Source organism: Miniopterus schreibersii (genome assembly GCF_964146895.1).
Source record: "Miniopterus schreibersii genome assembly, chromosome: 11".
Taxonomy (NCBI): domain Eukaryota; kingdom Metazoa; phylum Chordata; class Mammalia; order Chiroptera; family Miniopteridae; genus Miniopterus; species Miniopterus schreibersii.
In genome coordinates this window covers 9,214,959-9,239,156 of record NC_138111.1, presented here as the reverse complement: position 1 = coordinate 9,239,156, position 24,198 = coordinate 9,214,959, and the positions used below count along the sequence as shown (strand labels likewise).

The 24,198-nt window shown below is 57.7% G+C and overlaps 1 protein-coding gene across 2 annotated transcripts; it reads right to left on the bottom strand.

Annotated features, from left to right (window-relative positions):
* Positions 1-57: 57 nt before the first annotated feature.
* Positions 58-23,572, bottom strand: LHX6 (LIM homeobox 6; the record flags this gene model as incomplete). Of its 2 annotated transcripts, XM_081150643.1 has the most annotated exons (10): positions 58-2,227; positions 6,419-6,522; positions 9,758-9,932; positions 10,134-10,229; positions 10,443-10,543; positions 12,648-12,868; positions 21,274-21,395; positions 21,732-21,914; positions 22,285-22,356; positions 23,489-23,572. In XM_081150643.1, the coding sequence occupies 10 exons, from the start codon at positions 23,570-23,572 to the stop codon at positions 2,207-2,209; spliced, it is 1,179 nt and encodes a 392-aa protein (XP_081006769.1). In that variant the 3' UTR covers positions 58-2,206. The 2 variants fall into 2 exon arrangements, with proteins under 2 accessions (XP_081006769.1, XP_081006770.1); XM_081150644.1 differs by lacking the exon at positions 6,419-6,522 and having other exon boundaries at positions 2,078-2,227.
* Positions 23,573-24,198: the final 626 nt, after the last annotated feature.

The following is a 24,198-nucleotide window of genomic DNA, read 5'->3' as shown; positions in this document are numbered from 1 at the left end:
TTTAGGGGCCTAAGTCCTTAACCAGAGAGCAGGAAAGAAATGGAATCCCATTGTGTTGTGGATTTAAGTGCCAGCACTTCTACTTGCATTAACTTTATTTATTACACAAATAAGACATTTACAAAGCACAACATGAAAGGTATGTAACAAAACGGACATTGGTTTTACAAAAAAGTGCTTACAATTTTTTTCCGTGTGTGTGTGTATGTGTGTGTGTGTGTGTTTCCCCCTTTGTACTTAAATAAATAGTCTCGATGGCCTGTACATTCCCAGGCTGCTCTAACAGGCTAGTGGAGACATGTCTGAACTGCAACATGCTACGACCACGTGATCCACGCAAGGAACAGACCTTGGGGGAGGCTCAAGGTAGAGTGGGTACTGGGTGACCCTGGGTAGGGCTGGACCGGCCATCAACTACATGGTTGCTCTTGGGGCCTCAGGAGCAAAACTCAAAGGAAAAATTAGAGTTCCCCAAGGCCAGGGACCAGGCCTACACCGCTCCTGTCAACAGCAAGCCCCAGGCCAGGGCCAGGTCCACGGTATTCACTGGATGAGTTCTGAACTGAGCTGTACTGACCACATTCCAAGTCGTGCCTTCTCTTTGCCCTGAGTCAGCTGGAACCATCTTCAGAAGGGAAAGGAAGCAGGTCCCCTTCTTGAGCTGCACCCATGCCTCGCTTTCCTCCAGGTCCCGGAGCAAGAATGACATACAGACTTTCATGTTAAGTGCCAACTTGAAGCATCCGAATTCTGAAACCTTACCCAGACCCAGTAACAGAGAGTGCTGTAACTGACTCACAACGTCTGCCACGGGTAAAACCAGGGACAGTCGATACATATGTGCCATGGACTTGCTTTCCCTGTCCTAGAGTCTCCTTCCAAAGGCAACATAGCAGGTTACCTGGAGCAGGAAGGAGGACTTGGGCTGAACCATGCTTGCTAGCAGCCTCTAGTGGGAAATACATCAGGACACCAAGTACTTGTAAAATTACAGGATAAACTCGGGACAAATGGGCGTCCCCCGAAAACATAAATCATGGTCTTGTGTGGCCCAAGCCCTTTTGTTTGGGGTTGAAGAGTTGCAGCAGGACAGGGTGGGTGTTAGCACAGCTGTGTCTGGCCTCTGTTCTCAGGACTGGGTGGGGGAGCCCAGAGGTGCCAGCTGGAATCTTGGGCTTGGCACACTCACCTAGGCAGTGAGCACCCTCTCTCTACCCAGATATGGGTCCAGAATTAACATTCTGGCTGCCGTTTCCCTGAGCTCTGTTCTCCAGCTCCCATGAGTGGTCCTCCCAAACAAGATGTGGCCCAAGCACCCCTACCAGGAGTCAATGAGTGGCCAACAAGGGCCCCCAATTCCAACCTGCCCAAACATTTGGAAATGTTATCGCATAGTTCAAACACCATCTCTGCTAGGTCGCTGTATACATAGATGCTGGATACCTAGGTAGGAGGAGGGTCTCCCACATGTACCCCGAGTTTTCTCTCTCCTCTCCCAGCCCAATGTGCCACATCCTTCCCCTCAAGCTCCAAGCCAATGGGGGTCTCTGTCCCGACCAGCCCCTGCCTATCCCCCACCTCCTGGTCTCAGCGGGCCTCCATCTCTGCCCTGCTGGGCCTCTCAGGGTTGGTCAGTGTCTCTCTCTCTGAATTAACTTGACATAACCAGACAGATGGAAATGATAAAATTAGAACATAAGTCTTCCTTTGGGGAGATCCCACAGACACTGTAGAGTTTTCCAGACAAAAGCAACAGAGTGGATAACATTGGGGGTTGTTGGCTTGCAGAATTCAGAGATAGTTCCAAGGAAGTAGTGAGTAAAGGCCAGCATGGGAGGAAAGAAAACCTGTAAATCAGAAGGCTGTTGGCGTTGCACAATTCAATTAGGCCTTTTGCTATTGTAATCAGCTTAAGTTGAAGATGAGTCCTGTCTAAATGGAAAAAGTGGGCTGTTGTTTCCACCCTGATTCCAAACTTCAGGGAGCTCTGCCTTCCAAGAGGACTCTGAGGTGCTCCTGGCGGGTTCTGGTTCTCAGCAGGAGAGGGGATGGCCAGGCCCATGGGCCCAGCTGGTGGCAGGCGGGATGGCAGATGAGGGGTGGATGTGGAGGTGGATGGATCCCTGGCAGCGCTTGGACACTGCGTTTCAGCGGCTGAGGGGCAGCTGTGGGGTGCCCATGGACAGATGCACCAGTGCAGGGAGCGTCAGTACTGAAAAAGGATGACCTGCAGAGGAGGGGACGGTAGGTGGCTGAGTTGGGGGCCTGCCCCTCTCAGCAGCTCCCCAGAGGTCCTTGAAGGCACAGAGAATGTGGATGGCTCAGGGCCCAGATCTGGGTTCAAATCTTGGCTCTGGCACTTACTTGCTGTGGGACCTTGGGCAACTCACTTCACCTCTCTGAGCCTGTTTCCTCATCTGTAAAATGGGAATAACAAGACCTCTCTCTCAGAATGGGGAGGATTCAGTGAGCTACAGGAGCGGCAGCCAGTGTCTGCCGGGCACTGTACCCTGCGCCCGGCACTGCACAAAGCGCCTGACCCGCATTGGTTCCTGGAACCTCATGATCCCTCAAAGGTGTCCCACCATCATCTCCATTTTACAGGGGAGGGCACTGAGGCTCAGAGAGGTGAAAATCAGTGAGCCCTTGGAGGAGGTGGACCCAGCCCTGCAGCCCAGGCCTGGCTCCAGAGTGAGCTCTCTCCATCATATCACAGCACCTCTACCTCCCCATAGCCACCATAACAGCTGTCATCATGCCTATGACACACCACGCGACAGGCCAAGCACTTCATGCACTCGGTCTTCAAAACGCCGAGAGGCGGGTGGCTGAGATGCGCCAGGTACCTGACACACAGCAAGTGGTCAGGGACTGTCTGCCCCTGTCCCTCTCCTGTCCCACCTAAAGCACCTGGCTGACCGCTCACGCCTCTGACCCAGCCAGCTCCCTGGAGTTCGGGTCAAGGATCACTGGCCGGCTGGTCAATGGGATCGCACAGTAAAGGGTCAGGTGGGGGTCTTAAGTGGTCCCGGGACATCAAATGGGTATGGCCATATGGCTGTTCCATTTTCTGATCGGGAAGGTGACTTGCCCAGGTCGGTTACCGTGAGGAGAGGGAGGCATAGCAATGCCTCCTATGGCTACTTTCTGCATATTGGGCACTATGCTAGGTTCTTTACATACATTACTGCATCTGCTTTCAGCAACAAGCTTGGGTGGGAAAACTATTACCCTCATTTTGCAGCTACAGGAACCGAGGCTCAGAGAAACTGTGTTCCCAGGTCTCAGAGTGAAGGGTGGCAGAACTGGGGTTCATTATCCACCTGACTCAGCTCACACCGCACTGCCTCACCCACTCACTGAGCCTCAGCAGTGCTCTCCTCTGGCCTCCGGGGTGCCTGGCTTTGGGCTCTTATTAAAAGAAGTCTCTGGTAAGACCCCTCCCCCCATGGGCCTCAGTCTCTCCATCTGATCAATGACAGCTCGGCCCTGATTTCCAAGCACCTTCTAAGCTCTGAAATGTGGGATTGGGGGCCATGACCAGGAAGAAATGTGGTTCTGGAAACTCACAGGTGTTTGTGGCCAAATGATGTGGGGGCAGAGGGTGTTACTCCCAAATGCTCAGAGACCATTCTCCTGGCCAGGCCAGCGCTGGTCTTGATGAGTCGGTTCAGGGGCCTGCCCCAGGGGGGCACTGAGTCTCCTTATAGCTGGGCTGTCTCAAGCCTGGAGTGAATTGGAAGAAAGCCCATACAGTTCTGCACTGACTGACCATACATTGCCCACTAGTCCCCAGGGTTTTGTCAAGATGTGGTCAGAAAAGGTCCCCAGGAGCTGGCAGAAGGCTTGACAGTGAGGGGGAGAAAGATCACTAAGGAGGGGAGACATTTTTCTGAAGAGGTGCTGGACGTGAAGTTGGGGACGCAGCCCAGCAATAGAGAACTCTGGCTCCGCAGCCAAACCCAGGGGCCAGAAACCTTCTGCAGCCAAAGCTGCCAGACCCCAGGCCGGCTCACCCTTTAGGCTGAACCAGACATAACCACAAGCTTAGCTGAGCAACCAGAAGGCCAGGGCTCATCTCCAAACTCTGAGCACAGCCCTTAATACTTCCAAGGCTAACCCCCCTCCAGACAATGCCCAAGTCCCTCACCCAATGGTCCAGGCCCTTCATTATGGGACCCCCTGTTGCCTCCCCCCACCTCCCTGGCCTCAGCCATGCTAAACATCCCTCAGCCCCACAAGCCCAGGCTCCTCCGTGCATGCCTCTGTGCCCGGCATGTTCTCTGCTCCCGACCTGGAATGCCCTTCTCCCCATCCCCTGCTTCTCCCCCAGAACTTTCACTCCCTCTTCTGGGTCCTTGAAGGACGTCTCGTCCCTCACCCTCAAGTGCCCTGTCACCTGGGGTGCAGCTGCCTGCCTCGTGCTCTAAGCCACACATTCCTTAAGGACAAGGACCCTGCCAGCTGGCCTCTGCAGTCCCTGTACCAGGGAATGAATGCTCTCCTGCAGGAGGGGGCAGCTCTGAGGTGGGCAGTCCCAGGATGGAGGCCAGCCCTACCCACACCCTCTGTGTGGCCCTGGGCAGGTACTGCTCTGTCTGAGCCCCAGTGTCTGCAGGTGTGAAAGGGAGTCAACCGGAACTACCCTCCCAGGGGAGCTGTGGAGGCCGACATCAGAAAGAGCACTGTGTAAACTGTAAAGTGCTGCGTGAAAGGTGGACTTCAGAGACCAACAGACGCACTGAGTCCTTGGACAAGCTGCTCCTGGGGCGTGCTCGCCCACCACCAGGTGCTGCGGGATTCTGCCCTGAGCACTACCAGTTGCTTATAAACCGATCTGTCCAACTCGGTTGTCTGTACAGCCATACCATATACCTTCCCCCATGGCTCCCGGCAGCGAGGCCAGCACACAGTAGGTGCTCAACTGGGAGGCAGAATAAGAGGGGCTGTCCAGGAGGAGTGTTCCTCACCCCTGGCTGCCTGCCAGAATCACACCGGCTGGGTGTTACACCATCAGATCCCTGGTCCCCGCCCCGGACCTGGCCATCAGCTCCCTAGGGGCTAGGCTGAGGAATCAGCACGTTTACAAACTACCCAGCTGCTTCTGAAAATCACACCAACACCCAGCACACTCTGCTGGACTCAAGGGCCCCTGGGGGCCCTTCCAGCCTGAAGTCCCTGACCCTCTCCCTGGCCCACCACCCTGATCCCTGGCACTCCCTGCCTCTCTGAGGACCACTATAGTGATGTTTCTGACAGGCCTCCAGGGACCGCCACTGCCCCAAGACCAAGTCCAAACTCCTCCACCTCGCCCCTCGCTGTTCTTCCTCCCAAGCCTGTGTGCCAGCAACACTGAATCGCTCAGTGTTCCCCAAGACAGCCTCTCATGCCTTCCCCTGTAACTCTGATTCAGCCTTCAGGCCGGGGCTCAGACGTTGCCTTCCTCCAGGAAGTCTTTCTGTGTCTCTCCTGAGCTGCGCCCCCACCCTCCACTCCGCAGCTCCCTTGGCTCCCCCATCACAGTTGGATCACAGTGTTGTAACTGTTGGGGTGTGTCTTCCCCTCCAGATTGTGGCCTCCTCAAGGGCAGGCACCATGCTTTCCTCATCTCTATGCTCCTGGCAACTGGCTCCGGGCTCCTGGGCACAGTCAGCACTTAGCAAACGTCAGCTAAATACATGAATAAGTGAATAAATAAATGCGCAGGTTCTCATTCAGTCTCTGTGACCTTGAGCTACCTGGGCCTCAATTTCCCCCTTTCTAAAAATGGGGGGGCTTAGAGCAGTGGCTTTCAGGCTAAGTGGGAGGTGCCTTGCAGCTGAGGAGGGGGGACACTCCCTCTGCAGTTTCACCCAGAGCAGCTCCATCCACTTTCATCTGCATTATGGACTATGGAAAAGATTTAACAAAGGTTTCCAGGGCTTAAGAACAAAACTTTCGAGCTACTGGCTGGGTGCTGCCTAAGCACCCTTCTGGATGTTCAGTCCTAATGCTGGAGACATCCAGAGACCAGGATTTCACAAAGGAGACCTTGCCAGTTGACCAAGGTCACTCGCTGATCTGCTATCCCCGGGCCTCACAAGCTCAGGAATGAGAAGGAGGAAGTGGGGGGAACCAGTGAGTGGCAGGAGGAGGGTGGCGTGTGACATGAGCCCTCTCTGGAACCACAAAGCTTGAGCAAAGTAACTACATTCAGAAACCTGAAAAAGAGAAGGCCAGCGGCCGGCGGGGAGCTGCAAGGAGGGCCGTGCACATGGAGTTCACTGGCACCTGCTCCAGTGCCTGCCTCGGGGGCACAGTGGGGGCCTGAGGGTGCTGGGCAGAGAGGCCCGGTGCCTGCTCAGCGATGAGGAATGCTGTCAGAAGCCCATGCCCGCAGGACGGCTCTGACCCCCAGACCCAACCTGGCGCCATTTACCTTCTCACCCCGGGTGGAGAGCGGCCCATCCATGTCGGCTTTGAGGTGGACCGGGGGCGCGGTGTAAGGCAGCCGGCAGTGCACCTGCCCGCACTGTACCTGACCTGTGGACGAGAGGACGCCTTGGAGCCCATACCCAGCCTCCGCGCAGGATCCCACCTGCCCCACGCTCGGCAGGCTGGAGCCCCGGGACCACTTTCACCTCTGCTACTTACCAGCTGACTGGGCAAAATTTCAGTAGGGTGGGTTGCACCGCTCTGTGTGAGAGGCTTTATAACCTATAAAGTTCTATATAACTGTCCAGCTGACTGATAAACACTCATAAGTGAATATGTATTAAACATCTCCTACATGCAAGGCTGTGCCCATCTATCAGGATCCTCCCCTGGTGCCTTGTACCTTATCTCCCAGGTATCACCAAGGCTTTCCCCCGACACCTCCGAGGGGACTCTGCACTGGCATGTCACCTTCTTCGTGATGCTCTCTCCCTGACCACCCTGTTAATAATTGCAACCCAGCACCAACACCCACCCCCACACTCCCTGTCTTTGCCAACTAGAATGCAAGCTCCAATGAGGGCAGGAATTTTTGTCTGTTTCCTAGATTTTAGATCTTTGTGGATTTCCAGTACCTAGAATGAGGCATGGCATCCAGTCGGTACTCTTTAAATATTTGTTGAGTGAGTCTCTGTACCATATTCTAACATCTAAAACTGTGGGGGAAGTCCATCCTTATGTCTGACCCAAGTCTCTCATGTTTTAGCCTCTTTACTGCTACCCTGGAAAAGTCCATGGCTTCCTCTTCCCTGCACTTCATCCACTTTGGTAACAAAAAAGAGGCCTGTACAGAGACTTACAATTGGTATGTAACTTGGGACAAGTCACTGTGCCTTTCTGGGGCAAAGTCCCCTCATCCGTGGAATAAAGCAGTTGTATACAATTGGGGATTCTTAACCTGAGGTGTTCTAGGAGTCCATGAACAGCCCGAGATGACATGGAAAACTATGTGTGTATGTGCATTTTTCTGGGGTCTGGTTCCAAAGCGTTGTATCAGATTGCAAGCTCTAAGGCTCCAGGAAGCTCAGGGTCCTGTGAATTTAGTTAACTGCAAAGCAAAGTGCCAAGGTGACCTTCAGTCATGCAGCAACAGGCAGCAGGTCCAAACGCCCTTGATAGCTCCTGCCCCAAGCTGGGTTCCACCTCCAGGTGGAGAGATGCCTTCTCTAGGCATCAAATACAGACCTAGGCTTGGTCAACAAAGTATAAGGGCAGAGTCCTGGCATGACTCTAGAGGTGATGGCCTCACTCCCAAGGGAGTCACTTAGATCCATGACCAATTCCACAGCAAATGCTAGCTGGTAGCCCAAATTCCTGGTACCCAGAGAGCCCCTGGTCCTTTAACAGATGAACTAGATCTTCTACGGGCTCTGAGTAGTCTGAACATAAGTCATTGTTTAAAACAGAAAGGGAGAAAAAGTCCCTCCCACTGAGCAGACGGTTCAGAAATGGAACAGTGCAAAGAGACAGCTTCCAACTGGCAGCCTGGTGCCGTAGGCAGGACTCTGCCCTCTCAGCTCTGCCAACCAGAACCACCGCTACCATCAAAGAGCAGCTAATACTCAATCCGGCACTTACTAAATGCTGAAGACTTTAAGTCAATGATCTCAGTTCATGCTCACAACACTGCTTTGAGATAGGTATCCTTTGTGTCTCCGTTTTTTCAGATGAGGAAACCGGTATTTAGGGAAACTAAAAAGGTTGCCCAATGTCACACTGCCAAGAAGTGGCAGGGGTGGGATTTTAAGCCCAACAGTCTAACACCAACACCCACACTCAATCATTAAAGAATACTAGTTCCCCCTAACTTACTGTGGACCCTTGTTTTCCTCATCTGTACAATGGGATAATGATCTCTGATGTTTAGGAACATGGTTAGTGTCTGGCACATGGCAGGGGCTCAGTAAACAGCAGTGTCTCTCTGACATCTTCCCTTTACAAGAGCCACAGAAGGAAGGATTTGAGTTTGTGAGTATAATGTAGGCACTTTTATTTTTCTGGTAGTACCCAGCTTTGAGGAAACAATCAATGGAAACACCCTCGAAGGGAAAGAACATGTGTTATAAGCACCTGCTCAACGTCAGATTCATTGACGCTCATGCCCCAGAAATGCACAATGCTACACCCTCTCTCCTCCAGGTTCCTGCTCAAAGTTCACTCCACCGTGGCCACCCTCCACCTCCCCACAGTGCTCAGTGCCCACTGACGTGCCTGCCCACCCCCCTGTCCTGTATTAGTTAATTGTCTCTCCACCCATGCCCCACTCTGGAATGTGAGCCCCAGAAGCACACAGGCTTTGGTGTATTGTGTTCTATGTTGTATCCCAGTGCTTAGGACACAGAAGTCACTCTACAAATAATTACTCAACCCGGCCACTTGGCTCAGTGGTTGAGCATCGACCTAGGATCCAGGAGATCACGGTTCGATTCCCGGTCAGGGCACATGCCCAGGTTGTGGGCTCCATCCCCAGTGGTGGGCATGCAGGGGGCAGCCGATCAGTGACTCTCTCTCATCATTGATGTTTTGATCTCTCTCTTCCTCTCTCTCTCTCTCTGAAATCAATAAAAACATATTTTTAAAAATAATAGTAAAAATAAAAATAATCACTGAATACATGGGTGGATTTTCACAACCCTGTGCGGTAGCATTATTAATGTCCCAGGTTACAGGTGAGGAAACTGAGGTTTAAGGAGGTTAGGTGATCTGCCCATGGCCTCGCAGCCCTGAGAATTCCCGCCACACTGGCCTTCTGCGACCCCAAATGCACCGGTGCGGTCATGCTCCCGGCCACAGGCGGCCTCCAGGCCCTCCGACGCCCTGCACACCTGTCTCCTCACTGCCTGTGCCTCATTCATCTACACCCATCGCTCCCCGCTCAGCTTGTTGGAGAGGTGGCATCTCCACGCTCCCGCCCAGCCCCTCTCCTACAGGAACCACGACAAGGAAATCACACGCTCCTCTATCTGGCTATTGCTCCACGTCGCCTCTCCCACCGGAATGCGCCTCCACCAGAGCAAGGACGCGGCCTGTCTTGCCCTCTCCCCGGTCCCCGGGCCCTGGCGCAGGACCGGTGCTTGGAAAGTACCTTGTGAATGGCTGAAGGGCTCGCTTTCTACCGAGACAGAGCCAGGTAACTTGACCCCTCTTCCCACGAGTGACCGCGAAGCCCGCATCTTCCCCCAGGAGGGTCTGCGGGGCCTCCCCGCGCCTCCGCCGCCCGCGCGCGCGCGCGCGCGCGCTCCCCTCTCGCAGACCTGCGGGCCTGCGTGTCGAGGTCACTTACTCTCAATGTAGCCGTGCAGGGTGACCATGCGCGCCCGCTCGGGGCTGCTGAACGGGGAGTAGTGGATGTCGTCGGACAGGGCGGAAGGGAGGCGGGACGGCGGCGCCCCGGAGGGCGGCACAGGATGCTGCGGTGTGTGTTTTTTATGACGCGCCCGGCAGTTTTGAAACCACACCTGGAACGACAGCCTCCGCAGCCTCAGCCTCGCGGGAAAAGGGTCGGACGCGCCACCGGGGGACCCAGACGGGGCGGCCTCGTCGCCGCCGGGAAAAAGCGGCCACGTGCGCCCGGGACGGCCGCCCCGCGAAGCGCCGCAGGGCCCGCTCCCGGACCCCTAGGCCCCGCCCCCAGCCGAAGGCCCCGCCCCCGGCCCCACCTGGATGACCCTCCGGCTGAGGCCCGTCATGTCCGCGAGCTTCTGCAGCGTCTGCGCGTCGGGGTTGTTGTCCTGCGCGAACTGCGCCTGCATAACCTGCGGAGCGCGGGTGGGGGGATGAGTGGGTAGGGGGATGGGCACGGGCGCACTGAGGTCTCCAGGGCCCTGGCCCAATCAGAGGCTCCGCCTGGAGGCCACGCCCCAGGCATCCACAGCCCCGCCTCTCCACCCGCGGGTCCGAGGGAGGCGGGGCCGGGGCGCCCGGGAGCCCCGCCCGCGCGCGGCCGCCCCTCGCGGCCTCCCCGGTACCTGCAGCTGCTCCGCGGTGAAGGAGGTCCGCGCGCGCTTGGCCGGCTTGGGCTGGCTGTCCTGCTCCGAGGGCACCGCCCCCTCCAGCGTGAGGCCGTTCCCTGGGGGCGACAGAAGCGGCTGACCGCGCGTCCGCGCCTCCTCGAACCGCAGCCTGGAAAGGACCGGGGCGGGGGAGCTGGTCCCTGGACGGGCCGGGAGCGGAGCTGGCTGGGGGCGGGAACCCAGGGTCCTAGGGTCTGAACTCGGTCCTCGGGGAAGGGGCTCTTGTTTTTCTGAACGTCCGCTTAGCATCAGACGCGTCTCTTTTCGGTGCGCCCCAGGACAGGTGACATCCTCGCGCTGACGCGGGGGAAACTGAGGCTCAGCGGGAGGGAAGCCCCCGCGGCGAGCGGCCCCTTCTAGCGCCTTGGCGGCTGCTGGCTCCAGCGCCCTGAGCTAGACTGGAGAAACCAAAGGCTTACGAAAATAGCGAGCAAGCGGGCTCCAGAACTGGGATCCTAATTTGGTAAAAACTGATGAAAGCAAAACGGGTGGAAGGTGTTAGCAGTGGTTCCCCGGAGGAGTGAGATTAGGGAGGTTCTACTTTCAGTATTTCTGGAACTTTGGAGGTTTCTACAATCCTATGTCCCCTTACTTCTCTAAGGTTTAATTTTGTTAACTGGACTATATATTAGCTATTCTTTCCACTTACACTACTTTTACAATCACACTAAATATATTCCCATTTTTTTTAATATCTCATTTTTTCTGAGTACAAAGGAAATACATGCTCCTTATCAGAAAATTCAGATAAGCACAAAAAAGAAAATTAAAATCACTAGCAATTCCACCACTGTTCACAATTCATTGCATTTTTTAAATTAGGAAAATACTCTGTTGAGGAAAAAAACAGGACAAATACTCAAACATACATACACAGAAAAGAAATCTGGGAAGACAAACTAATATATGAGGGGTGGTGGCATTTGGAGTGATTTTTATTTTCTTTTTGTTTAACCATCTTTTAAAAATTTTCTGATGGATGGGTGTGTGTGTGTGCGTGTGTGTGTGTTTAAGTTTAAGTAGTAAAACAGTAGCCAAAACTGAGGGCTGGTCAGTAAAGAAGATCCAAGGTCCCAAGCCTTCAAACTCCTCTGCATGGTAGGAGCCTGAGGTGGGGCCTGGCTGGGACAGCAGGTGTGTAACTGGCAAGACTGTGACTAGGAAGGGTCCTGGTTGGCCCGGGTGTGGAAGGAGCCTGGGGTCACTGATGCACCATAGTGTGGGGAAGCCTGTGACTCCCGGGATGCCATCCCAACTTCACTGCAGGTGGATGTAGCACCCCAGATTCATTTGCTCCCTACCTAGGCCCACTTAGTCCAATCCTGGCAGGAGGAAGGGATGGCTCTACTGTGGCCCTGGCCAGGAAGACTCTGGGGATTCCTAACTAGTCCCCAGGCTGGGAATTGAGACAGGGTGGTCCTTACCCCTCCCAAAAGGTGCTGTGGATGGGACAGACATTTTGTGGTGTTAATGTCTCCTATGAGAGCAAGCGGCACAAGGATTGGGGTGCCTGTTATTTCAATGGAAAAACAAAACTCATAGAGGGAGCAACATCTCAACAGCCTCCCCTGCTTGGTGAGGTCTGATTAGGGGGCCTCGGAGCTTGGGAATGGGGTGGTATTGCATAGTAGTTAAGAAACTGGGCTTTGGAGTCAGGCAGACATGCTAGTATGTAACCTTTGGCAAGTCACATACTGCAGATAACCTCTGCCTGTTTCCTCACCTGTAAAATGGGGATACACCAGCTACTTCCTAGGGTTGTTGTAAGGATAACAGAATATTCCACAGCTGGAGGGGATGAGCCCTGAGGCCAACCAGCGCTGTCCAAAGGTGGAGTAGGCTGTCCCATTATGAGAATCCTCTCTAGGGTTCATGGACTGCCTCCTGGCTTTAACACAACACAATGGCTTGTCTCTCTTTGGACGAAGGTCGTATCATAAGCCCCATTTTACAGATGAGAAAACACAGTTGTAGGGACAGGCAGTGACTTCCAACTCCCAAGCAAATGGTGGAGTCAGAAGTCTGGGCTCCGTGCACAGACTCTGGGCGATAAGGTGAGCACCTGTCCCTAGAGGAGTGTGGGCACTACCTGGGGTGCTGGGGTGAGGTAGGGCTGAGGGCAGAGGTGTGACCAGGTGCTGGTCAGGGCAGGTTGGGTACCATTCTCTGCAGCCCTCTTGAGATTCTCGATCATGGTGTCGTAGTGGATTCGGCACAGCACCTTCTCCTCAACCAGGCCAAATTCCTCGCCCGTGGACAGCTGGCGCTTGCAGGAGAAGCAGGCGAAGCAGGCCAGATGGTAGGCGTTGCCGCGGGCCCGCCGCACCCAGTCGCTGGCGTAGATCTGTCGGCCACATCGTGCGCACTTGGTCCCAAATCGGCTGTGGGACACCAGGGCAGGGAAGGGGATGGCGATGCTCAGTAGACCGCCCTTCCTCCCTCCAAACCCAGTAGCCTGCCCCTACCCAGGCTTCTGGCCTCAGGGCTGTCACTTGCTAATGAATTTCCCTACACCTGCATCCACCACTCTCCCCCTCCTGTAGACAAGATCCACCTAGAAAGTGAGCTGGTGGGCGTTTTTTATTTTCTTCTTGGTGTTTTTCTGAATTTTCCAAATTTTCTACAGTGATCACTTACATTTGTATATAACATTAATCTGCTTGCTAAAGTATATCATAAGTGTTAGGGAAAATATAGTAATAGTAATAATAATAATAATAGGCAAAGCTTTGAGCTCTCACTACCTGCCCAGCAAGATTCTAAGTGTTTTATATTCTAAGTGTTTCATATCCCAGTTAATCTTCATTTTTCAGATGAGCAAAATGGGAACCAGGGAGGTAAGTCACTTGCACAAGGTCACACAGCCTGCAAGGACAGGAACCCAAGGTGAATAAACACGGTGGTAGAGAAGCTCAGAGTTTCTCAGCGGAATAGACAGACGTGCATTACTGGCTTGATGACGCTGAGCAAATTGTTTGACCCCTCTGAGTTCTCATTTCCCCCACCCTGAGCTGAACTAAATGACAACAGCAATGACTGCTACTATGTGTTGAGTGCTTGGCAGTCTATTAAGTAACCAGCTAGTCCCAGACTCTGGAGCCTGGTGACATTCTAACCGTAAATTTTAGTGACCAAAAGCCTAGATCAAACGCCCTCCTCCCCTTAGGCTTTCTTGATTCTGCCTCTTTCCCTTCTCCCTCCCCCTTTACAGCACCGCTATTTGGGTGCCACTGCCTCCACCACCAAACTGGGAGTCCTCTGAAAGCAGCAGTCTGCTCTGCCCTGTCCCAGAAGTCACCCAAGGCCTGGCCCCTGAGCACCAGGGAAGGTTTGTTCTTTAAGTGGATGTGACCCTGTCCGAAGAACCCCCTGAGCCTCAGTTTCCTCTGACACACACTCCATTTCGGAGATTAGTGCCACCACTCATCCAGCCGCTCAGGCTTAGTAACCTAAATCATACACCCCTCTCTCTCCTCAACCGCACATCCAACCAACCATGAGGCACTGTTGGTTCCTTTCCTAAGAATGTCTGGGACCCATCTCCCCCTCTCCATTTCCACTGACGCCTCCTAAGCCAGCCTCCCACCATGCACCCCTCTCTGCCAGTCTTAGCCCTGGTCACCCTGTTCCCAGGGCCACCCCTGCCCACCCATCCTCCACAGAGCGGCCACAGCGCAGTTTCCAGCATGCATACTGAATCCTGTCCTGCCCTGCTTAAAATCTCTTGGTGGCTCCACTCTACCCTTGGGATCTGGTCCAAGACCCTTGGAGTTTACAAAGCCCAACAGACCACATCCTGTCAGGCCCATCTCCTCCTCCCCAACCTTCCTCAAGTTCTCCCACCCCAAACCCAAGTAGGAGTCCCAGCCACAATGGAAGGTCATTCCCAGGTCTTCATGGCCCCCTCTGAAGCATTTTCCCACCCCAGGCCTTTGCCCCGCTGACCCCTTTTCCCACATGCCCTCACCCTCCAGGGAAAGTGCCCCAGCTCCAGGCACCGCCCTCTCCCCATTGATCCCACCGGTTTGTAGAAGTCTGCTTCCTGGGATCTCCCTTCCACCCCTGGCATTCCTGGGAGACTACCAAGGTTTGCCTCTGCGTCCCCAGGGCCTGCACACTTCCCCGCGTGGGAAACGCTGCGCGCGTGGGGGAGGGGAACCAGCCCAGCAAATGCGCTCTGGTTACAGCATCCCCCCTCATAAGCCCAAGGCTACTGTCTCCGACCAGAAATTGTTAGCTCGGCCCGGCTGCTCCCTGGGTCAAACGCGCCTTAAACAGAGGCGGTTCCCTACTTGGGAAACTCCGCTTCCCCGGGGCAGAGCCCAGCACAGCCTGAGTTCTCTGCCCACAATCCCTCGGGAGAGGGGAGAAGACCCCACTTTGCGCACCCCAGTCCATTCCCGCCACGGGCCGGCCCGGTTCGGCTGTCGCTCTGGTAGAGCCCTTGCTGCAGTCCAGGGTCCTGGGTGCAAAGTCTGCACTGCGCGCCCTCGACTTCGCCGCAACCGCCTGAGGTGGGGACTCTGGCACCCACTTTGCACACGTGGAATCGGAAGCTCAGAGCGGGCCAGTGACTAGCTCGAGGCCACAGAGAGAGTGGGGTCGGGGTTGAGGTCCGCTTCGAGGCGCAGAAAGGTCCTCGAATCTTCTTCGGAAGCAGCCAGACTGGAGATGATAAGATCTGGGTCCAGGGCCATGAGCAAGAAAGGGACTGGTCCGACCCCGCCGTGTCCTCACTCCGGGCCGCGGGTCCTGGAAACGGGCGCGCAGGGCTTGGGGTCCAGGGGGTTTCGGAAAGTCAGGGAGCGCGCTCCCAGTGGGTGGGGAGAGGCAGGGAAGGGAAGGTCCGGCCTTCAGAGGCCAGGCCCAGCAGCTTCGCCTCCGCTCCGGTCTGGGCGCGCCGCGGCGCGTGCGCCACGCGTGTAGCACCCCGGGCCCTCGAGCTGGGCCGTGCGGGACTCCCCATTCTCTGCCAGGGGCGCGTCCAAGGCAGTCCGCGCAGCTCCGACCTTCAGGCTCCACGAGTCCCGGAGACACCCCGGCGCGCTGTGCGCCCACGTTGCTGCTCACGTCCCCTTGATCCCAGGTGCGCACTGCGAGTGACCTTTCAGCAACTTTCTCAAACCGCCCCCCCATCCCCAACATGTCACCCCAAATGCCAGGAGCTGTCCCCAGTCCTAGGATCTCCCTGCGCTCGCAGTGGCTCGGCCCAGTCAACGAAATCATCCTCGCGAACTGAATCCTTGGATGGAGGCGGGGGGTGGGGTCACTGCGCAGTTTTGGATGCGCTGCAGGCCGCTCCCGCAGCGCGTTCTCCACGCAGGGCAGCGGTCGGTAGCACAAACCAGGGGAAGAGCTGGCTTACGGACCGACAGACTCCTTCCCAGGCGGGCTGTGTGAGGCCCGAGCCACTGGGTTCCGGAAGCAGCGAAATTGGCGGCGGAGAAAACGAAACTTCAAGAAAAGGGTGTTCGGGAGCTGTGAACCCAGAGCCAGAGCGATTAGGGGGCGCGGCTACCGCCCCCGCCCCAGCCGCTAGCGCGCCCCTCGCCGGGTTCGGGCGCGAGCCGACCCGCAAAGGCGCAGAGGGTGGAGGCGCTCTGGGCGTGGAGAGGTGCCGGACAACTGCTGAAAGGGGTTAGGGTGGCCGTCGCGCGCCCCCTCCGACAGCCTGGTGGTCCAGGCTGCGCGGGGAGCTGCGCGCCCTTGACCAAGTAAGGCGCCCTCTCCGGGCCTGCTTTCCCCGGATACTCAGCAGGCGCGCAGTCATTATTTGTTGGGTGAATGCGCCTCAACAAAAGAGCGCATCCGAGTTTCACTACGGCCCAGTCCCCCGTCACTAAGCCACCCCTTTTCTGCACGAGGAAACCGAAGCCCAGAGTGGGAAGGCCCATGTTAATTCCGAAGGGAGTGAGCCAGGGTGCCGAAGCTCAAACTAGAATTCGCTCACTTTACGATCAGACGCTCCCGTCGAGGCCTCAGATTCCGTAAAGAAACAAGGGAGACTGTAGGTGGACCCCTGCCTATCCCTTCTTTTCCTTTCCTTCTAGGCAAACTCTTAGGAGAAGCCGGGGGTAAAAAAAAAAAAAAACAGAACCAGCAATTAAGAGGTTAAAACGCCCCGCGCCTCGGAGGTCTGGGCCGAGGCCCCTCCCCCAAACTCCTCGCTCTGCTCCCCCAACATCTGTCCCCCAACAGCTGGCTGCCGCTGGGCTTCTTTCTGCTGCGGTGGGGGGTCGCTTCCCGGCTCTGAGCCTCCCCAGGGGCTCTTGCTCTGAAGGAGGCGGTGGGTCCTCCCCTGGGAGCTTGGGTTCTAGGCAGAAGGCAGAAGGCTGGGCGTTTGCCCTAAGTCACCTGGGCCAGGGGCGAGAACTTCAGGGGGCAGCCCCAAGGGCCCAGCCCTCTTCACTCTCTGAAGTTTACCCCACAAATACCAGGAGCCTACTTAACCCTTTACTCCCCACTCCCATGGTCAGAAGTCCAGAGGGCCAGGGACCACAGTGACCAGATCCTGGCAAAGTTGATCCATTCAGGGCCTCTAAAGGAGGCCACTCCCGCCCCCGGGCTCCAGGAGCCCACCCAGGGAGTCTCACAGCACAGCACCCAGCGGGTGCTCCCTGCGTGAAGCCAAACAAACTGGACAAGGAATCTTAGGGCCAGCAGAGAAGGGTCTTTGCCATTCCACAGGCCCCCCTCCTTGTAGAGAGGGGCTGCTGACATCTCACCAACAGAAGAAGCGTATTGAATGCTTAGATACAGGGATGGTGGAGTCAGGCAGCCGTGGGTCTTATCCAGGGTCTGCCACTTACTAACTGTATGACCTCACTCTAAGGGCCTCAGTTTCCCCTCCTATAATGTGGGGATTATGAGAGTATCATAATCACAGGGTGGACCTGAGGATTCAATGGGATAAAGCATGTAGAGTTAGCACAGTTCCTAGCTTAGAGATGAGCTCCATCAGATGACCAGTGTCCACCCCTGCCCAGTCCCTTTTTCCATTCTGTCTCACTGTGTGACCCTGGACGCTTCACCTGCCACTCTCTCAGGACATCTGTCTCCCCAACTGTACAATGGGGACGATGCTTCAGGAGGCTGAGGGAGCGGGGAGAGCGCTGTCAGCTAGTCCATGGCCCATGTAGGGGGCAGCAGCTACAGGTCGGTGGGTGGGAGGAAGCTGTCTGGGGTTGTGGTTGATATGAATGCTCCAGAGAGGACCACTATTTTTTCCTCAGGACTTTTCTTTATTTCTTTGAAGAAAATGGAAGGAAAATGGTCTTAACAAAAAACAAAAAAGGGAAGAAATTAAAAGCAATGTCATATTTCCCTGGTAGTTGTTCTTTTCTCCTAGGACTCAGGGAGTGCAGGGAGTGGGGAATCTGTTTGAACCCACAAGGGCTGCTGAGGTCCCCGTTCGAAGGGAGAGTTGGAGAAACTGCGGCAGAGGGGTCCAGCGACCTGCTACCAAGGGCAAAGAGCCAGTGGAAAACCCACCCCTCCCAACACCACAAGTAAGCCAGGGACAGCACTGGACCTCCAGACTCCTCCCCCTACTCTGCAGCTTCTCCTGGTGCCTTTGGAGTGCCTTTCCAACTTCCAACTTCTGGTTCTGCCTAAGGAGACTGGAAATGTAGTCTACAAGGAGGGGTGAGATGGGGGATGGAACCCAGAAGAAACCCTTCAGTGGGGGATAAGACCCTAGTGCTCTCTCCCTCCATCCTGATGAAGATCTTGACCTCTCTTGGGCTGAGTGCTCCAGTCCACATCCCACCAGACCCTTGACCCTGGGCTTCAGGAAACGGAGGGCGAGGGAATCTCAGAGCATGGTCCCTTCCTGAGCCCCAGCTCTTGAGAGGGGCATTCTGCCTCCCATGCCATCGTTCATGCTCCCTCCAGAAAGACCTCCATCACAACAGCCACCCAGCGCCTGGGCTGCTGCTGGGAGCAGACAATAGTCCCTGCCTGGCACTCTGCCCGCTTTCCTTTCCCTTTTCGTGGGTTTCATTATTTTTGTTACAGGTGGGGCTGCCAGGGAAGGGTTATGCCTGCAGGGAGATCTGGCTGGGGGAGAAATGATCAGAAGAGCCACAGTGCTTCCCTCCTCCTAGGGAATGTGAGCTTTTATTCACTCCATTTTCTCAACCAAAATCTGTTTTAGTTTTGCTTTTGGGGCTCTTGTCACTAGAAAAGGATTATCGCTCAGAACCTTCATCCCAGAAACGGCACAGCACCATTCCTGCAGGCAGGCCTTGCTTGCTCCTCAAACTGCCTGAAGAAATGCCATCAGGGGATTGTGCTCAGCATCCACCCTGCCATGGTGGCAATGGTGATCATCCAGACGCCCAGAGCACCTGCCTCTACTCAGGAGCCTCTACTGAGCCTTCCTCCTTTCCCTCCCTACTTGGCAGCTTAGAGAGACAACCCTGGAAGTAGAACACTAAGGGCAGAGAGATGCAGTGATTTGTCCAAGGTCACACAGTGATTCAGTGTTGTCCTGATGGAGCTCAGTCTCCGCCTCTCCCCAAAATAGCTCCACGTTCCATGCTTCACCCCCACACAGTGGGAAGAGGGACTCCAGAGCCAGTGGAGGCTCTGAACAGTGAGGTCAGGATCTGAGTTTTGACTAACGCTTGAAGGTCTAGTAAGCACAGGATTTGAGGAGGCTTGGTCCAGCCTGGGCACGAGCTGGGGCTGGAGAAGCAGCAAGGAAATGTGGGCAGGTGGCTCATAGGGCTGCCAGGTCTGTCACTACCAGGAGACCCAGGATTGGGGTCCAGCCCTGCCTTACTCTACAGGAGGCTAAGATATCATCCTGTTGGGTTTCCCAAGCTGAAGCCTTGTCCCTGGCTAACTGATGAGCCCAAGGAGCCCCCCAAATGGCAGCTGGCTTGTTTTTTGTTTTTCCAACTGGAGTCAGGCCTAGAGCTAGGAGGTGGCTAGACAGGGACTCTAGCCTCCATTTCCCGCCTTGGCCAGTCAATAGATGGGATGGTGCAGGGAGACATCACACCCTGGTTACACCCCAGGCAATCATAACCCTGCTCTGACACACACACAGCAGTCCACACCCACAAATCCATATTCACATCATACCCTTGAGCCCTCAGCGCCCCGGTCGAGGCCTTAAGCAGAAACGCCCCCTCAGAGGAGGAGGGGGTAGAATGAGGAATCACAGGACTTCGGAATCCTCGCCCTCTCGCTTCCAGATCCCTGTCCAGACGCAGTCTTGTCCCGACCTCCTTGTGCACTGTCATTCCCACTTAGACACACACAGGGACACACACTCTCACCCGGGAACCAAAAGACAAACGCTTGTCCTAGAGGAACACACGTGCTGCTCACACATCCCTGACCCCGCTCAAGGGACGCGTTCCCTCAGTGCCACTGCACAGATCCAAACAGGACACACACGCTCCTCGCAAGCTGAGTCTCAGGCCACCTTGTAAGAGACCCGCACCCCCAGCTGAATACCCTTTCTTTCAAAAGAAGAGCCCGGTTCTTGAACCATGCTTCCACGGGTTCCCCAGAACACCCCAGTCCAAAACGCTGCCAGCTTCCCCCTGGATTCAAGGTCCTCTCTTCCCAAGTCCCAGAGGACTCAAGGGGGGAGGGGTGGCGGAGGCATCGCTTCCCGGCACCTCCCGACTCCCAGACTCCCCAGAGGCCTGAAGGGGGCCTCTCCCCAGGAAAGGCTGCAGGGACGGTGGTGGGGTGTACAGGGGGTTAGCTTTCTCTGCTTCCTGAGACAGGCCCTGAGAACAGGCATCCCCTCCCAGGAGCCAGCCCCACTCCATCCTCTCAGGACCCCGCGGGCCCGCTGGTCGGCGTCAGGCCTGGTTCACCCTTCCCGCGGGGTCAGGCGGGCTGGCGCTGCGCCCCTGACCTCGGGGCGCCCTCGACCCCAAGGCGCGGGCGGCGGGAGCCTCTAGCTCAGCAGCGGGGACGCGGCGGAAGGACGAGCCCCGCCGCTGTCACGGCCCCGGGACGGCGCTGCCTCCGGGAGAGCGCAGCCCCGGGGAATCCTCCTCCCCACGCCCTCCTCTCCCCCTTCCTGCCCGGCAGCCCAGCGGCGGCCTAGACCCGTGACGGGCTGAAACGAAGGCGAAGCCGGGACGGGAACAGACGCCTGGGACCCGACCAGGAAAAGAGGCTTTAGCGCGGCGCCGGGGTCTAAGCTGGGGCGAAGCGCGAGGCCGAGGCGGGGGCTTGGGAAGAGGCGCTTGGGTACGGAACCAGGTCGGAGGCCAGTCCGAGCCTAGCGCGCGGGGCTGTCGCAGCCCCGAGCCCGGAGCGGAGCCGGGGCACAGGCGGGGCAGACCTGGAGCCCACTCAGGGTCCCGGTCCCCGAGGGGCGCCGGCGAGGCTGGAGTCGGAGCAGGGTTGGAACCCAGAGCCGGACGGAGCGCACGGCAGAGGCAGCCAGGTCCAGGGTGGGATCCGAGCGGGTCGGGGCAGAGCCGCGGACGTCAGAGCTCAGCCGAGGCGCTGGGCATAGGAACTGGAGCCCGGACTCAGGCGGGACCGGAGACGGAGCCAGGCGCGCGGCGGAAACCGAGCGGGCCGCAGGAGCAGGAGGCGGGCCTCGGCCGGGACGGCGCTGGCACCCGCGCGCGGCCTGCGGCTGCTCATTCGCGGCGCTGAGAGCCAGCGGGCCGGGCCGCGCCGCGCGCCGGGAGCGCACTCTGGACTCGGGGGCTCCGGAGCCAGACACCACGCGCCCCAAAGGAGGCTTCCATGCGCGTCGGGGCCTGCCTGCGGCGACACGGCTGGCCTGGCGGCCGCAGCCTACCTGAAGTAGTCCATCTTGCAGAAGATTTCCTTGTTCTTGATGTAGCAGCTGTTCTGCTGTCTCAGCGACGTGCGACACACGGAGCACTCGAGGCACCGCACGTGCCAGATGAGGTTGTTGACCTGGGGAGGGGGCGGAGTGGGGGCGGCTCAGCGCGGGCCTCCTTTCACGCCAGGCCCCAGCCTCCCTGGCCCCATTTGCAGACAGAGTCGCTGGAGCTCTGACGGTGCGTGTGACTCCCCCACTTTCCTTCCGTAACACTGAGGCTGGGGAGGTAGAAATAAACTCTTCCCGGTTTTTTTTTTCCAGAGGGGACCCCCGGGGCGCAGAGAGACTCTAAGACTAGCCCAAAGCCCAGCAGTCAGGCAGCGGCTGAGCCAATACTCATCACTAAGTGCAGCCTTCTGGGCTGCAGCCCACACCCGCCAGCACACACGCAACACCCCGCCCTGGTTCACCTTGAGCAGATACCGGTCCAGGATCTCGAGGCCGCAGCTGGAGCAGATGTTCTTGCCGGCGGACGGCACGGAGGAGGCGGCAGAGGGCGGTGAGCAGACAGAGGGCGTGCTGGGGGTACAGGGGGAGGCCCTACCCTCATCTTTGTCCAGAGCGCCTGCCAGGGCCTCGGCGTCCGACTGAGCCTGCGGTGGGGGAGAGAGGGACAGCCGAGCGCTGAGTGCGGGGCCCAGCGCTGCAGCTGCCTCAAAGACAAATCTGGGGCCCCAGCGCACCAACTGACAACGAAATCCCCCCGAGGCCTCGTGCCATGTGCCAGAGAATAGGAATGGAAGGGTCTCTTGGCGAGGAAGGGACGGGTTCGACTGTTAACACGCGCGTCCTGGGTGTCGGGAGCGGTTACAGCCCACGTTCTCCGCCGGGAAACCAAGGCTCAGAGAGGGGCTGTGGCCTCCGGGATTCCCCCAGCGCAAGAGCAGCGGTTTGGGGGCCGGAAAGCCGGGCCAGGTCCCCAGGGCCGGGCCGCGGACCGAAGGCAGGGCCTAGCGAACTCACCATGGCGGGCGGCGCGGTCCCTTCAAGGCAGCGGGTGGTCGCCTTGCAGCCGGACCCTGGCTGGGCCATCACCTGGGGGAGGGGAGAGGGAGCGCGGGCGCGGCGGCTGCAGAGCTGGCTCCGCTCAGCCTGAGCCCAGCGCCTCCCCGCGCCTGTTATATAAACCGGCGCGGAACAATGAGTCCTAACTTTGTAGTGGGCATTTAAAGCCCTTCCCCACAAAAGCGGTGTCTCTCTAATGAAGCAATTTGAATTTGGATTGGATTTTTTTCCCTCTCTCTCCCCCTCTCCCTGCACTTAACCCGTGGCTCTTGAAGTAATCGCTTAGTTCCCTTGCAATCCAAGCCTCCGAGGGGGAAAAAAAACACGCGCACACACACAAACTACCTGCAATTAGAAATTGTCGTGAATGCCCAAGATAAGAGGTAGCCAGAGTGTCAATTCCAACTGTCAATCAGTGAGATCCATCAGGCCGCCCAAAGAATTGCAAATTTGATTTTTTAATGGTAGTAATTAAAAATCGAATTTTTTCTCCCTCTACCCACCCCCCCCTTCCTCGCTCCCTTCTCCTCCTCTCGACACAAAAAATGCAAAAAGGAGAGAAGAAAAAAAAGAGAAAGAAAATAAAAAGGAGACCGGGGGGAGTGTTCGAGGAAAATGAAAAGCTGGGCGCGGGAGCGTCCGCCCACCCGCCCCGCGCGCGGCTCCACTGACGCGGCGACATTGACACGGATTCAGGTGCCTGTCGAGGGCCACTCGCAAGGAAACCCGGGGCAAAAGAGGGGTGAGGTCGGGGGAGAAACGGTACCGGACGGAGACTACAGGAGCGTCCAAAAGGAGGGAAACACACCCTCGGGCCCGTCGGCGCGCCCGGGACCGCCCCGCGCCGGGCTCCTCGGCGTCGCGCCCGCACCGCCCCGGGCGCGGCGGCGCTATCAGCGCCTATTCACACGGACAATGCCCGCCTCCCCTCCTCTCGATTCTCCCGTGTCTTTGCTCCATCGCTTTTTCAGAAATTCCTCCAACATTTGCATAATGCGTTCCCGCTTTCCGCGCCCGCCGCCCCCTCTCGCGTGCGCTCACACCCGCACACCCGCACACGCACACTCACGGGCGCCCCCCGCGCCCCTCCGACAGCGGCCGCGCGCCGCCCGGCCCGGCCCGGCCCGGCCCGGGCGGCTCAGCCGCTCGCCCGCTCGCTCACCTGGTCGGCGGCGGGGCCGCCCTCGGCCGGCAGCCGGCAGCCCTCGGGCAGCGCCGGGGCGGCGCTCTCATGCTTCCAGTACATGGGCCGGGCGGCGGGCGCGCTGCGCCCAGAGCCGCGCCGGGGGGCGCCCGGGCCGCCGCGGGAGCAGGGGGACAGCGGGGGCGCCGGCTCCGCCGCTCCGGGCCCGGCCAAGGCCCCCGCCCCCGGCCCGCGAGCAGCCGGGGCCTCCTCCGCTGCCGCCGCGGCTGCCTCGGAGCAAGGTCCCGACAAACTTGGAGAGTCCCCCGCCCCCTCCCCCGCCCCCGCCCCCGCCCCCGCCCCCGCCCCCTCCAGCTGCGGCGTAGGCCGCCCAGCCGCTGGAGCCCCGCTCGGTTCAGGATGAGTCATGCGTGACCAATCCCCTCCCCGCCAAGGGAGAGCGAGACACACACAGCGAGGCGGCGACCCAGAGGCACACACAGTCCTGGGGACGCGCAGGAACTCGGGGCTGCCGGCGGAGACCGCGGCGCGCGGACGTACAAAGGCCCCGGCCCGGCGCTCCCTCGGCCCCTCCCTCGAAGGGCGCCCCCAGCTCTCAGGCGCGGCCCCGGCCACAGGTACCAGAGGGACCCGTGCTCACATGCCACCAGCGAGACGGATTCCGTATAAGGTCGCCCACGATGCCCTGTGGGTGCAGTCCCACGCCTGGCACATCTGTGCACGGGCTG